At 46.6% G+C, this 15,698-nt stretch overlaps 4 protein-coding genes across 4 annotated transcripts; 2 read left to right on the plus strand and 2 right to left on the minus strand.

Annotated features, from left to right (window-relative positions):
• Positions 1–717: 717 nt before the first annotated feature.
• On the plus strand, positions 718–1,801 carry PAAG_03721 (hypothetical protein; the record flags this gene model as incomplete). Its single annotated transcript, XM_015845044.1, has 5 exons — positions 718–785; positions 925–1,091; positions 1,157–1,263; positions 1,322–1,544; positions 1,623–1,801. 5 exons carry the CDS (start codon positions 718–720, stop codon positions 1,799–1,801), a joined length of 744 nt encoding a protein of 247 aa, XP_015702133.1.
• A 1,871-nt stretch (positions 1,802–3,672) lies between these two features.
• PAAG_03722 (acyl-CoA desaturase) lies at positions 3,673–5,160 on the plus strand (the record flags this gene model as incomplete). Its single annotated transcript, XM_002794083.2, has 2 exons — positions 3,673–3,937; positions 4,025–5,160. The coding sequence occupies 2 exons, from the start codon at positions 3,673–3,675 to the stop codon at positions 5,158–5,160; spliced, it is 1,401 nt and encodes a 466-aa protein (XP_002794129.1).
• A 2,283-nt stretch (positions 5,161–7,443) lies between these two features.
• Positions 7,444–9,511, minus strand: PAAG_03723 (P450 monooxygenase; the record flags this gene model as incomplete). Its single annotated transcript, XM_002794084.1, has 6 exons — positions 7,444–7,880; positions 7,998–8,178; positions 8,329–8,756; positions 8,831–8,899; positions 8,980–9,082; positions 9,152–9,511. 6 exons carry the CDS (start codon positions 9,509–9,511, stop codon positions 7,444–7,446), a joined length of 1,578 nt encoding a protein of 525 aa, XP_002794130.1.
• A 3,959-nt stretch (positions 9,512–13,470) lies between these two features.
• On the minus strand, positions 13,471–15,642 carry PAAG_03724 (hypothetical protein; the record flags this gene model as incomplete). The annotated part of the gene is made up of 5 exons (XM_015845045.1): positions 13,471–13,944; positions 14,188–14,855; positions 14,995–15,047; positions 15,134–15,410; positions 15,594–15,642. The coding sequence occupies 5 exons, from the start codon at positions 15,640–15,642 to the stop codon at positions 13,471–13,473; spliced, it is 1,521 nt and encodes a 506-aa protein (XP_015702134.1).
• Between the last annotated feature and the right edge of the window lie 56 nt (positions 15,643–15,698).

Genomic DNA, 15,698 nt, shown 5'->3' on the forward strand with positions numbered 1-15,698 from the left:
CCCGGGGATCCCAGTGGTAATCAGGAAACAATGGGAAAAAAAAAAAAGAAAGAAAGGAAAAAGAAAAAGAAAAGAAAAGAAAAGAAAAAACAGCCATGGAATAAGCTAGTCCCGTTGTTCGCTCTCTACAGAATTTTTCACCCACCCTAAACTCCCACATTTTATCACGCAGTCTCACAGTCACAGCCGTTGACGGACAACTGAAAATTTTTTGTTGATAAACGTGCTGAACAGTATCGAGCAGTTATCCCGTCTAGGCGGTTGGTTATCAACTACTAGTAGTTACTAGCTACATAGATTTTTATTATTACTTACCTCATCATGCAGCTTGTGGATTGCTCTGTATCACACAGCTACTCCGTAATTAGCTGGTTATTGTTCCAGGGGTTTAACTCCACATATTTTCCTCCGCACTTCAGACCCTTGATAGATTATATATTTACGGGACCTGCCTCCCTGCGGAGCGATGAATCAGATGAGACCAAACACCTAATCCATCGCAGGAAATTCTTTATGGTCGAATAAGGGATGCCCCATCTATATGTTAAATATAGTGTAGTGTATAGATAAATCGAAAGATTCATAGCAGAAAAAATCACTTAGTTCACCCTCAGGGTTGATACCAAGAATACTCTGAAAGGGTAAAAAAGAGAGAGAGGGAGGGAGAGGAAGGGGAAACAAGCCACGGCTGAAGAACCCGATCAAATTGTTTCGAACATGGATCCGAAAAGCAGGAGATCGTTTGGAGATGGATTGCGCAGGGTGGTCAAGAAATTTACGACCCGGTACGTTAAAAGGGGATAAGGGAAAAGTTGCTTACCTCTTCATCCAACCTCCATCCCTCGTTTTTCGTCAATATAAACATACATATATAACTATACATATCGAAGACGGCCGTCCCCTGTTTCTGACAGCAACAAATAGAAAGTGGTTTATCGGCGAATATAACTATGCCTGCTTATTCACGCCGAACCTCCCATTGATGAAATCACGACAGCAGTCTGCGCCCTTTTTCGGCCTGGATGATAGGATGCCGGTGGTACTGGCGCTGATTCTGGGTTTGCAGCATGCGCTTGCGATGTTGGCGAGGAGTATGTGAAATTCTCCCTCCCCTCTTCTCTCTTCCACCACGCAGCAACTCTGAGCGGCAGTAAAGGCGGTAAAAGTATGTTCGAAGGAAGGAAAAAAATCAAGAATAAGAAGAAGGAGAAGAAGAAGAAGAAGAAGAAGAATACTTGCGGGCCTGTGCACGATAACGCCCATGTCTGTGTTCGCGCAGAATAACGGGGTGATTTCGCTGACGCGCTGCGCTGATCGGCAGGCGGGGTATTGCAGCTGCATCTTCCTGGTGGTGATGGGGATATTGTCGAAGTTCGCTGCAGCGTTGGTTACGATTCCTTCCGCAGTGTTGGGGGGGATGACGACGTTTTTGTTTTACGAGTGTTGTCGTGTCTGGGATGCGGATTATTGCTACGATTCGGTTTACGAGGAGGAATCCGTTTATATTGACGGCGGCGTTGTCGTTGGGAATGGGGGCGACACTTGTGCCGGAGTGGTTTGCATTTGTGTTTACGTACCAGGGCGGGAATAAGGCGAAGCAGGGGTTGTTGGACGTTGTGGAGTTGGTGATGACGACTGGGTTTGCGGTTGCGGCGTTTATCGCGATGGTTTAGAATCTGGTGTTGAAGGAAGAAGAGAAGAGGAGGAGGAAAAAGAAGAGGAGGAAGTAGAGGGAGTAGAAGAGAGCCAGGGGAAGGATAATGAGGCGGAGGATCAGGAGGCGGTGGTTAAGGGGGATTGATGTGTGATGGATGATATTGATGTTTGAAGATCAACTACGTAGATGAAATCTGATCTTATCTGATCTTATCACATTTATCACGTGCTATATATCTGGGCCACTGACGACCTAACGGATAAACCTAATCCGATGCCAGAAAAGCGGCAACTCCTGGCAAAAAACGACGCCACCGCGAATGGAGTTCTGGTGGCTTTAAAAATCGGTTGGGGGGAAATGAAAAATGAGTTTGCCGACAGCAGCAGAAGGGTTCCTTTATCTGTATTTATTTATTATTTGAAAACTAGTAATTGGGAGTAGTGTATGGCTGTTGGCTGTGGAGACTCTAGGTACATGATACATGCATGTGCATTGTCTTTGAACAGATCAAAGGCACATACACCCCTGGGTAGTTGGGATGAGAGAATGGGGGATAACTTGCTCCTGGGTTTGGATTCTGCGGGCTAGCTTAATCACGTGCCTTCCCAACGCATGGCGGCGGGCCCTGACTAAGTTAGTTCAACACGCCACAGCAACGTTGTCCTTCCCATGAGCTTAGAGCGCACGGGATCCTCTGGGCCATGGAACCAAGGCCCCCCGCCAAGACCAACGACGACTTTAAATGGCCCTGCAGCCAATCAGAGGGCGGGTGGCCGGTCCGAGTGGGGCCGCCCTTTTGGGTTTTGTTGGGAGAGAGCTAAGCCTGTTGGGAAGACCGGTGGAACGTGCGTTGAGTTTATTTTTTCCGGGCCGACGAAGCGAAGGCGGGATTCGATTGGCAGGAGACGGACGGTATTACTAAGTCCATTCTGGGTTCGACATCAGCCGTGCCAATGGCACAGAGACATCGTATACAGAGAGAGGAGAGCTACATGTTATGTACCTTATCTGTCGTCTCTGGGGGGTAAGGTGGTGGAATGTGCTACTAGTTACATTGTTGAGTGTTGGCTGAATCATCAAGGAATGACGCAAGGTTGGTGGGTGTTGGGAGCTTCCAGAGTTTTTTAGTCCCGAACCCCACGACGGGGTCCTGCTGGTACTGGTACATGCAGGAATACACTTCGGGCCCAAACTCAAATGTTTGAAGAGTAAAATAAAAAAATATAAATCAATGGATGTCTGCCATTCAATCTCGCTTATTTACGCAAGAGCTGAGAATTGCAGATAACAGTCACAGAACTGCATTGTTCACCAAATTCTTTCCCCCCCCCGGCGAATGGGCTGATTTTTTATGCAGTTTGTCTGGAGGACCAAGCTCTTCAAAATATATAGTGGTGTATAGAGACAGAACTTGGGGAGTTAGAGTTCTCGAGCAGCAGCGAAGTACCGGTACATGGCCCAAGGTTCGCCGTCCAACTCCCTCCACTCCCACCCCAACAAATTGTCTTTTTTCCTCATCGTAAATCTTCAAAAAATCTTTACAGTCTTCACCTTCACATTCTTCTGCTGCTTAATTCCAACAATCAACTACTTCTTCTCATCTGCACCCAAGAGAGACGAGAAATCCCCCTCCCTCGTGAAGCCGAGGAAAAAGTGGCCTGATTGTCTCTGCTGTTGAATGCGCTTGTTGCATCTTGCCGTTCAACAGGTTCACCGCCCTGTCCAGCTTCTGCCGGGGGTTCCCTTGTTATATAGCCGTTTTCATCCGCCGCCTCCTTTTTAACACATCCCCATACACATTAACACATCAACACCTAACACACTGAACACATACATAATACGTTTCTAGTTAACTGCAGGATTTATTCCTCCTCTTTCTCATCTTTCTCCTCCTCCTCCTCCTTATCCCCAAATCTTCTAATATCCATCCTCCCATCCGCCCATCATCCATTACTTCTCCTTAAAGCACCCCCTCACTGGCTCCCGGGACCAAATTGGCCCCCCCTCGAACCACCATGGTTTCAAAGGAAGCCTCACCGGCTGCCACAGCCAAACCAACAGACACCCGTCGTCCCACAACTGAACCCAAGAAAGTCCACATCACAGATACCCAGATGACCCTTGCAAACTGGCACAAGCATGTCAACTGGCTCAACGTTACCCTAATCCTCGCCATCCCCTTATACGGCTGCATCCAGGCCTACTGGGTCCCTCTGCAAATGAAAACCGCCATCTGGGCGGTAGTCTATTACTTCATGACTGGAATCGGTATCACTGCTGGTATGTGGTTCTCTTTCTCTCTTTCTAACATGTTATTCTTCACAATTAAGAATGCGGAGACACGCTGACAAGGTATTTCTGTTACAGGCTATCATCGTCTTTGGGCTCATACCTCGTATTCCGCCACCCTTCCCCTCAGAATCTACCTGGCCGCCGTTGGAGGTGGCGCCGTCGAAGGTTCCATCAGATGGTGGGCTCGAGACCACCGTGCTCACCACCGCTACACAGACACAGAAAAGGACCCTTACTCCGTCCGCAAGGGTCTCCTTTACTCCCACATCGGCTGGATGATCATGAAGCAAAACCCCAAACGCATCGGCCGCACAGACATCACGGACCTAAACGAAGACCCCGTCGTTGTCTGGCAGCACCGCAACTACCTGAAAGTCGTCATCTTCATGGGCCTAGTCTTCCCAATGCTAGTCAGCGGTATAGGATGGGGTGACTGGTTTGGCGGTTTCATCTACGCCGGCATCCTGCGCGTCTTCTTTGTCCAGCAGGCTACCTTCTGCGTCAACTCCCTCGCCCACTATCTGGGCGAGCAGCCCTTTGACGACCGCAACAGCCCCCGCGACCACTTCGTCACCGCCCTCGTCACTCTGGGTGAAGGGTACCATAACTTCCACCACGAGTTCCCATCAGATTACCGCAACGCCATCGAATGGCACCAGTACGACCCGACCAAATGGACAATCTGGATATGGAAACAGCTCGGCCTCGCCTACGACCTCAAGCAGTTCCGCGCCAACGAGATCGAAAAGGGCCGCATCCAACAGCTACAGAAGAAAATCGACCAGCGCCGCGCCAAACTGGACTGGGGCATCCCCCTCGACCAACTCCCCATCATCGAATGGGACGATTACGTTGAGCAGAGCAAGAATGGCCGTGGCCTCATCGCCATCGCCGGTGTGGTCCATGACGTCACTGACTTCATCAAGGATCACCCTGGCGGGAAAGCTATGATCAGTTCCGGCATTGGCAAGGACGCCACGGCGATATTTAATGGGGGCGTATACAACCATTCGAACGCGGCGCATAATTTGCTCTCGACGATGAGGGTGGGGGTTATTCGGGGTGGGTGTGAGGTGGAGATTTGGAAGAGGGCACAGAGGGAGAATAAGGAGGTTGAGTCTGTGCGGGATGAGCTTGGGAATCGGATTGTTAGGGCTGGGGCGCAGGTGACGAAGATTCCAGAGCCTATTCCTACGGCTGGTGCTGCGTAGGTGGGTAGATTAAACGGGGGTTGGAAGTGTCGAGAGTGGACGTGGGTTGGGTTGATGATGGACTTATGCCTCTTTTTCTCCGATATTCCTTTTTTTAGTCTTCTTGTTTCTTCCCTTCTTGTAATAATGGCTGCACGAATTGACTCGGTACATATCTCACTCATGCCCTTTCTGACTTATTTTCCTTTTCCTTCTCCCTCACCCGCTCCTGTTTTCGTTTGTGTACCGGCAAGGCCCTCTCACCACAATCACACTAAACCTCACCTAACGCGTCGTCTGTCCGCACAGCGAGAAGAAAAGAAACACGTTCTTCTGCTGGATCAATATGATCGCATCATGAAAACAGCATTCTATACGCTAGTGTTTCTACCCCCTCATGTACTCCATATTTCATTTCTCTTTTACCTTTCCTTCCATGCTCTTGTTTTGTTTCATCTGTTTGGAGTAGACGGTATCCGGGAAAAAAAAGAAAACTCGAGAATTAGTTGATTTGATTTTTCATTTGAAACTTCCCTATTTTCCTTTCTCTTTCTCTTCTTTTCTTCGGTCGTTGCCCACTCTTCCATGAGAAATGCATGGAATAGAAAAAAGGCGTTGTTGTGTTGTTCTTCCTCGGCTGGTTCGGCTTAATTCTTTGTATTCTTTTTCAAATCATATTTTCCCCCCTTAGTTAACTGAGTAATGGAATGGACTGTGTCGCAAACTGGGTTTCAGATCCTATCAGATTAGCCAAGGTGGAAAATAAAAAGCAGCAGAAACAGTGTGACGCTTAGTAAAGATGATTAGAAGCTAACTGGAGATGTTTAAAATACTGGGTGAGGGGGTTGGGGATTATGCGTTTTGCGTTTCTCCTCCCTTCATTCCCGTCCTTGATCCCTGAGCATAGGAAAAATAGGTGGGTGTTGTTCCCCCGCAGGCGCTTGTGCCTTGTTCCTTAACTACTATTCTGCTCGCCCTGCAAAATGACAGGAATTTAGTTTGGAGATTGGAGAAGGGTGTGGAAATGGATAGATAGTGCTGCAGGTTGTGTCTGTTATGTGTCCTCTCTCTTCTGAGGTGGTCGGAGACAAGATATTAATAATTAGGTTTGTCAGAAGAGTTGATTTTGCCTTTTCTGCGTGGCTTGTTACGTATGACCTAGGAAAACATGTGAGACGGAGCATCAGAAAACGGACAAGTTAACCATTGAATTTAATTAATCCATTTGATGAGATTGACTGCTTTGTCTTCTCGCATCTAGGTTGTTGTATCCGTGGCGATGGATACATGGATCTTAAACAGCTAATAATTATCACTGCATGCAGAACTAGAAGCTAATCATTTCTCTTCAGTTCCCCTTTCTTCTTTTCTTTTTCTTTTTTTTTTATCCAGCCGATCATGCCCCGTAACAGCATACCTAGGCAGTGATTTCAGTTATATGAACACGCATGGCGCAGAGAAGATGCACAAACGTAATTCAAAACTTTGGTTTTCTTCATATCGTATAGCGTCTTCGCATCTTGTGTACACAAAACACGACGAAGCCATATGTAATTCTGGAAACTGCCGTCGTGCATCTGTTGGGACTAAACCCTGTAACGATGTCTATCCTGAAGGTCGTATCGTATGTCGATTATCATGGGGACTGAGCTGATTATCCATGGAATAAATGGGGGTGGATATTTGGGAGTGGACCAAATATAAGAAAAGTTGTGGCTAATGGAAATAAGATGGGATAATAATCTGAAAAAAAAATGTGCCGTTATTAATGAAGGGGAGTCAGGTGTATCTATCAAAATGGCGGAATCCAAGAACAATAGGAATGAGATGGGAAAATATAATATAAGAGGGGAATACTGGAGTGTTAACCTCGTGGTTAGCCATCATAACGGTGGGAAATCATGTCCACGATAATCTGACCGAGATCTCATCTCACACCAACTCAACATATCCAACGGCACTCCTATTTCGATTTCGTGCCAAATGAAAAGGAAGAGAATATATATCATGAATAATGGATCAAAACATGCTGAGTAAGAGGCAAAATGCGAGGAAGGAGGATGAAGAATGCACACATAAATTAGATCAACATGACGATCCTCTTATGGGGTTGGTTTGTCCAAGAACATGACACTGTCCTCGCTTGCTCACACCCCTGTGAAAAATAGCATATCACACCTTCTTGGGTCTCCCATCTGCGACCCGACACAACTAAAGATTCCTGCTAGAAAAACCAATAACCACAAGCTTTGCCAAACAATGATAAACAAAACAGTAGAAAAGAGAGAGAGAAAGAACCAAAACCTACGACCCCAGCGAGTCGATATCAATCCCCTCATCCCTCCTCCGAATCATAACTGGCGCAAACGGATTCGCATATAGAGCATGCGACACTGGTAACGGCTTTATATATGCCCCTTCTACCGATTTCAAATCATACTTGAGCAGTAAATGGCAGAATATCACTTTGGCCTCGTTGGCAGCGAAGAAGCGACCAGGGCAGGCATGCTCACCGTGTCCAAATACTAAATAATCGGGACTGGTAGTGACGAATTGCGCAACGTTCTCCTGACCGGGCTGATGGCGCATGTTGTAGAAGCGGTAGCCGTCCCATTGGTCTGGGTTTGCGTAAACGGTGGGATCCCACATCCTGTTGGAAGATACGGCTGACATGACGTCCTTGGGGATAATCGTGCCATCAGATAGAGTGATGTTTTCGAGGGCGACGCGGGCCATGGTTACTGTCAAGTGTGTTAGTAGATATATTGGCGAGAAATCGCTTTGTTTCTTTGTTTGGAGTTGCTGTGGTGTTCGGAAGGGGGAAGAGGGTGTGGGGGAATGAGGGATTGCTGTCATACTGGTACTGATGGGCTTCAATCGCTGGCTCTCCTTGATGACGCTGTCGAGGAGCTTCATTTTATACAGGGAGGTCTTCTTCCACCCACCCTCACTAAGGGTGTCGAAAATCTCTTTTCTCAACGGTTCAATGATTTCGGGGTGTTCAACGAGATCGAGCATTACTTGGGTGACAAGGTCGGCCTAGGTGACATTTAATGTTAGCACTACGTACGAAATTACTAGAATATGGCTGATTCTTGAAAAACGCCGTTGGATTCTGATCAATGTCCGGTCCAAACGGCGCCTAACAACCTTCCGATATGACACGATGTAAATACGGGATATCCTTACCGTCGAATGAATAGCACCGAGACTAAGTCCAAGTTGGACAATAACGGGATCTGGTTTTTCCTCCCCGTCTCCTGAGGCCTGTTCTAGCCATTCAATAGCATCGTTGATCACAGGTGGTTTCTTTCCCTGAGCCGCAAGGGCAGCCTTGTGGGCAGCACGTTTCTTAAGGATAGGTTCAATAACCTCACGTGCCTTTTTGATTTCAGCTCGAGACTGCCTACATTTCGGTAGGAACCAGTGGACGAAACTTCTCGTCCATGCAGGCCACAATCGTAGAGCTTCTGCGGCACCGAACGCAACGAGGGTATAAGTGATGGTGATATCTATCCATCTGGGGTCGTGGCACAATTCGTCGCCCAGGAATACCTTGGAGGAGACACGGCCAACAATTTGCAAAACCTTCTCCTTTACGGTAATTTTATTCCACTCTGCATGGCGTATTATAAGTAACTTGAATATAATTTTAAAAGGAGATAGGAAAGAAGCCGGATTAGGCTCATACCTTTATTATCTGTGAGTATCTCCCGAAAGGACAGGGTAGTTTCGTCAGAGAGAGGCTTAGTTACGTTGCCTGAGAAAAGGACATTGCGTTAGTAAAAGTGTTCAGCTCAACACTGCCAAGCTTAGCATGAGAATTCCGAGGTTTCTTACCAAGGTAGGTTGTTAACTGCCGTTGGATAATTTGTTTTAAAAGCCTCATATTGCTACCATTGGCAGTAAAGACTTCGAATCCAGGCAGATGGCCGAAGAAATTCTACCAGGATATTACGTCAGCTGAGAACTGTTCCGGGATGGGACCGTGAAGTAGCAATCGCTTTCCTACCCTGTGGACATTCTTTGCAAAGGACAAGCGTTTATCGTTCCTGATCTCGTTGGCGAGATTTGCTGGGAGAATAGTGATTTCTGCTCCACTCTCTGAAACAATACGAAAAGGCTTATTGCCAGTGGTTGCGAAACACTGCTTTACCACTCCGATCGCATCCCGTATCAAGTTTTGTTTGACCCTTTTATTGGAAAACTCAAATCTCTTTTTCAGGGTGAGGAGCGGCACATTTGTCTTGGGGCGTTGTAGCATATAGATAGAAAGGAGGGTGACGGCGGTAACAATGAATGAGACGGAGGGGAGATTGGGCGTTGATACCAACTCCGCTAAGTAGCCAGACATCACCTCTCGAGTCGCCATGGTGTTTTGGTGGTTAATGTCCCATCCAAATGAAATCACTGTCGAGTTTGAATCAAACTGCTGGGGAACAAAACTTCTTATATCAATCAGGTACACAGAAATAAAACGGCTAGCCGATCGTTGTCTCCGCCGCCCCAAATGGTCGTTGAAGTTGCCGAAACGGCTCAGCTAACGCAACATCCCAGTCCTGGTCGCTCGTGTAGGAGCTCCGTTTGATAAGTTCACAAACATAGAAGGGTTAAAGTTAAGAAATAATAATAAAATTGTTATTACCATTATTATGTCTGTATAAAGTCTGCTCTTGAAAGCACTCGACCTTGAAAAAATAAGAACTAGGGTTGGAAAACCCTCCGTTCAACAAATGAGGTTTCAGGTCATTGGTTGTTTGACATCCAAGTTGCCTGCTTAGCCAACCTCCTAGGAGCCTTTGGTCGTTGGCGACCACCAGCGGGGGGGGCTCATTTGGTACTTAGGAGCCCAGAGCTGAGAAAGTATTCTTTTCTTAACCATCAGCCCAAAACTAAATCGTCAGCACTGGTCGTGTTAGCATTCGACTGTCTGTGATTGAACAATCCTCCAAAAGCGAGGTGGCAATGTTCCCGACGCGGGTGTCAAAGCAGCAAAGAAAAATGTCATCTGACGTTTGCTCCCTTCTAGGGAGGGGCTCTGCTATGTAGTTGTGCAGCAAGCGAGCACCATGGTGAAACCGTCCATCTGGTCTGCAGAATATCGAATCTATGGATGTTGGTATCTCTTGCTGTGAGGATTTCACTCCAAACCGTGTAGAACCAACCTCCTAATTCCAGCCCTCAGCCCTGGGGCTCTGGTAGAATCCTTTCATAACCCCCCCTGCATAACTGGGCGGGCGTAGTCAACCCTCTATTAACCAACAACACACATCACCTTCAAGCCGCCCCAGCGCACGTCCACAGACCACTGCCATGATTCCCATAAATTTCCACCGGACCCACTTCAGTCGACTTTATCCGCTTTGGGCTCTGACCAAGTTGCTAGCTGGACTAGTTGCTGTTGTTAGTTTAGCCAGTGGCCTCTGAGGACAGCGGGCCGAGCGATGATGGGGCTTGGTTCTCCGACTGGGACTCGGCGGCATGAGATTATGGGCGTCCAGCTAACAGGGTTTAGTATCTCCACCCGGAAAAACCTTCGGAGTGGTTGAAACATTTAGGCCATGACATACCTCACACATATCTCACACACATCTCTATTTTCTCCTAACAACAGTGATCTTAACATATTTCAGACCCTAGTCCTAACCCTGGTGTTGAGGACGGAGGTTGAATAGAGTGTATTTATGATGTATGTGCAGAGTGCGTAGGCTCTTTATATTTAGATGGGTTGACCAGAATGGTTTTAAAAAGTGGCCCGGCATCTTTTAAACCACGTTCAAATGTAACCCCAGACTGGACCATTGAGCCACAACCGACTGATGAGGGTATTGTTTTTAGGAGGAAGCCGACTTCTTCTCTGAATAAACAACCCTTTTTCCGGTCGTTTGACCAGTGGGGGAGCGAAAGGAATCCATAAATACCTCTAAAGAAAGGCTCCGCACTTCACCTGACTCGGTTTGACCTCAGGAAGGTTTTCGGCTTGGTAAAAGAGTTATTATGCAACCCCCTGAATCAGCTGGGGAGACAAAAACGGATTGCGTATTTCTGCTTCAAATGTCCACGAGAGGATGCCCTAACCCTTGTTCTCAAACCGAACTTCAACGTTACCATCGCATTGTGAGCCCTCAAAATGGTAGTATCCGGCGATTAATTTAGCATATTATATGCCTTCCCAGCTTCGGTTGGTGATTAGAGCGTGAGCGAAGTGCAGGCTGGGATTTCGCTTATCCAGGTGAACAGATCCACATACGCCCTCAGGGTGCATGGTTGAGCGTCCAGAGCAAGCAAGACGTGCGGCATAATTGAACGGTCAACCCCTGAAACCTTTTCCCTGTTGGTTGCACGGTCAAGAACTCCATACATCAAACAAAAAATTATGCTGTTCTGAATCAGTTTTTATTTCTGCAGTCTCATATATAAAAATATTGGGATATCAAAGTCTCGATTCTTGCTCTGATATCACGATCTGGATAAATAGCAGAACAGCACCAACCCATTTACCTTAGCAGAATCCGGTTTATATGCCATTCTCAAAGTGGTGCAATTAGCCGCGTGGTGGATTTATCAATTCTTCTCCAGATTCCAGAGGTCCATTGCTTAATAGGAGCGGAGAAATGTGAATAATTGAAGCTGAGGGCTGCTTTCCAAGGTTCAACTTATATACAGTCAGACGGCGTCAATAATAGATAGTCGTATATTTCGAGCGACGGAGTATTATTGTCTGTGTCAGGGTTTTCAACCTCATATTCACGGATTTTTCCATATCTCCCTGCACATCCGATCGATACGTCTTATTTACGCGTCTTGAGGTACCTGTTTCTCATCGCGAGATTCCAATAACTATCCGATTCCGATGACAACAAATCGGAATGCATGGTTTGCCAAGAATAACTGGTTCTCTGAACTCCAATTCTTCGTCTTTTCATTCCACTTTGCTCTCTCTTGATGTTGTCTTCAACACCAATTCCAAACAACTCTGGATGCTTGGTTGCTAAATTCGTATGGCTCAAGCAATGGCTGCCTAGGTCACTGCGAACAGTCTGTCAATTGTAGGTAGTTCGACCATTTTAGTATTGGCTGACCGCTGAACTGAGACTCTGGCTCTGATTGATACTGGAGGCCAACACAGAAGATCCGGCCGCTCTCTAGACCCAGGGAATAGGAGATGGATAATGCTCTATTCAAGATGTGCCTTGACACCTTGTGGTGGTTTCTGTCTTCCTAAATGTTACTTGATTTCTCCATACGTTATTTTAATGTCTACTGGTTTGTGTTCAGCCTTGGGTCGAATCTGGGATCCAGCGGGTCAGTTTAACTGGCAGTTTTCTGCCAAAAAAAAAAAAAAAAAAAAAAAAAAAAAAAAAAAAAAAAACTCAACTGGCTCCTCTCATCTATTGCTTTTTTTCATGCCGTATGATAACCATCTCTAATGAAATGTTATGTTTGTTGACAAGTTATTGGGAGGGAAAGACACGGATCCTTATACGTTTCTAATTGGAGAACTTCCTCAGCATCTCATACTGATTGAAAATATACATACACAAAGATTGTGTGGATTTTTGTTCTATGAACGAATTATATGATTGAAAAAGCCTCAAGAGGGCAGATTCTGCATGGAAATAGACGCAATATCATGGGACATGGCGGGTGCCCTCCCTTGATCTTTTCGATCTTTTCCCGGGGTAATTTGAATAGGAGGTGATCAGTGGTTCTGCGAAATGGGGATCAGCGATATAGGGGTTTATGACCGTCCCTAAACACTGGAATCACAGTAGAAACTCCTAACTGGTTGACAGAGGATGGGGGGGAAGGGGATTATCATTTCATCAAGATTATCTACCATCTACTAGTTATCAGACAGATTGAATTTTTCGTGGAAAGGATTTTCTCAACCGCGCTGGCCACCTATACTGTCAACTGAATGCACGCTATGAGCTAACTTTGATGCCCTTCCCAGTTAGCTCTTCGGAATTTGATAAGTTGCTTTTCTGTTTATCCTGAAGATTTATATCCTTGTGTGTCTTGTGCATCACAGATTGCAGTCAGCCCTATCGCCATACCCGCAGATCTGACATCTCACCGTTAACCCGTACTTTGGAAGGGCTTCCACCTAGGTAGTGTCAGATACAATGACAAAAAGTTGTTCGACTACATCTCTCGTTTTACGGCAATTCCTACGACACTTCAGCCGTAAATATATCGAAGTTGAATGCTTAGTTCCCGTCCACTATCTTAACTCGAAAAGGCCTACTCTTCATGTCAATGTTCAAGTCTCCTGTCTGATATGTTATATATTTCCTCGAACGACGAATTGCATTGAAAACCAATTCCTCAATCAAATTCCTCATCATCAGGGATATTCTGTAATAAAAGCACAGTATCGTCATCAATAACTCCTTCCGCAGCACGAACCGGACGGGGACTGTTGTCCTCATTACCATTTCCACGATCATTTCCATCATCGTTTCCAACCCCTTCTTCGTCGGAGAATTCAGCGACAAGCTCGGCTTCATCCTCATCCAACCATTCATACTCGTCTCCTTCCTCTTCCTCCTTCACCAATAACGCTAAGGAGGATTCAGAAGGCGTCGTTCCGTTAATACCTTCGTCCTCCTCACTACTTCCAACTTTGAGATCTGGCGTTGCAGCGAGATCAATTCGGGGTTTCCGTTTTGCTTCCAGACTCCCTATAGACTGGTCGAGTTTCCGTTTCGACCGGGCATGCGCTAGATGCAAGCTGGGACGGCGGATAGAGATCAATAGCGCTCTGCCACACGTTTGAGGAGCGAATTCGTAGAGACCGGTCTATTCACATATTGTCAACTACTATCGTATTTCCCGTTGGTCGAGCCCGCATGCACGTAGTTGTGTATTAAAAGAAATACAGCTTCCTCTAGTTCAAAACAAGTGACCACTCTCAGATATCGAGGTGTTAACTCCCACCCAACCCCCTTCTCTCTCTCTTTCTCTCTCTCTCTCCCTCCCTCTCTCTCTCTCTCTCTCTCTCTCTCTGTGTGTGTGTGTGTGTGATTTTGTTATAACACATACCGTTTTTATCACAAATGGGATAACCCTCTGCGCCCTACCATGCACGAGCCCAACCTTCTCAATTTTAACAACCTCCGCGAAGCGCACACGTTTCATGGGCACTCGCGATCGAAAGCTGGGCGGCAACCACTGCCAATAAAGCACTATGCACGTAGCAACACCGGAATCCCACGTTACACCTGATAGGGCTTCGTGTAATATAGGTGACTTCTTTTCTCTAAACCGCGATGCCATCTCGTTTATAGTAATCACAGCGCAATTGAGTCTTGCAGCGAGCTTTTTCAGATTCATCGCCAGATTGCCAATGATTTTCCAGCGGGTTCTTTCTTCTTTGGTCTCGGCTGTAACTCTTGTAGCCTTTGTGGTGTTTAGTTTACGTTTCCGTGGCAGCTTCGTGCAGTATTCAGAGGTGAAGAGGGAGGATATTGAGTCGATCACTATTAGTCCTGTATCTTGAGGAGGGAAACCCTTTGGTGGGTGAGATATAAGGGCTAGGAGATGTGCTAGAGTTGGCGGATGGAAATACAGCAGCTGGTTAAGGACTTCGTCCATCTTTTTCTCTCTCAATGATGATGATGGCGCCGTAGATGGGTTGTTGGGCAATGTTGGATTTCTCTCCCTCCGGAGGATATCTTTGAACCTCGTTGGGTTCATGGGCCCCGCAGTATCTACCATTGTTAGAAGGATTGTTGAATATATTTTGCATGTTACAGTGTGGATTATGAGATAGAGGTTTCCCAGGATATATTTGAAGTAGGAGCTTGGGGAGAGAAGGTCGATAAGAATAGTTTCGAACTCGACACTAACCGATCCAGACAACTTTCTGTCCAGCTTCCAATACACTTGCTGCGATTCCCATTCTTCAATGGTAAACATTAGCCGCAACTTGCTCTGACCCAGGAGGGAGTCTTAGAAATGCCATAAAACGCTTTCACAGTACACTCACGCAAAAGCCGTCTTCCCTACACCTCGGGACCCCATAACCTCCGTAATCTCCCCACGCCGGACCCCTTTAGTGGACGCAGCTGGGTGGCCCTGGAAATATACATTGCTCCTTCTTGGACCCAGAGGGGATGATCTCACGCCAGGCCGCAGTGCTAACGCAGCATCTAGACGTGGAAGTCCCGTTGGTATCGCGCTTTCACGCTCCTGGTTTGATGTGAGAGATGACCTAACATCTCCAAGCAAACGAAATGAGTCCTCTGGCCTTTTTCGATGGCGTGCTATGAAGGAGTCAGCGTTATAATCTTAAGAAACGCGTATGTAACTCAGTACTGTGAAGAAAGTATATGGAGGCGCCCGTGACAGGTATGCGGGTTATACGAATGGAGAGCATGTTCAACATATTATCTCCGGCCAAATAAATTCTACAAAACAGCAGAAATGTACAGCTCAAGCATACATACCCTCCTCTGGGCTGGAGAATTTCGCTATGTCTTCTTCGTGGCTCGTCATAGGTGCGTGCCCACTACATATAATCCAGAGAGTACCAGATTCGGTTTCTAGGATCT

This window comes from Paracoccidioides lutzii (genome assembly GCF_000150705.2).
Source record: "Paracoccidioides lutzii Pb01 unplaced genomic scaffold supercont2.9, whole genome shotgun sequence".
In the NCBI taxonomy this organism is placed as follows: Eukaryota; Fungi; Ascomycota; class Eurotiomycetes; order Onygenales; family Ajellomycetaceae; genus Paracoccidioides; species Paracoccidioides lutzii.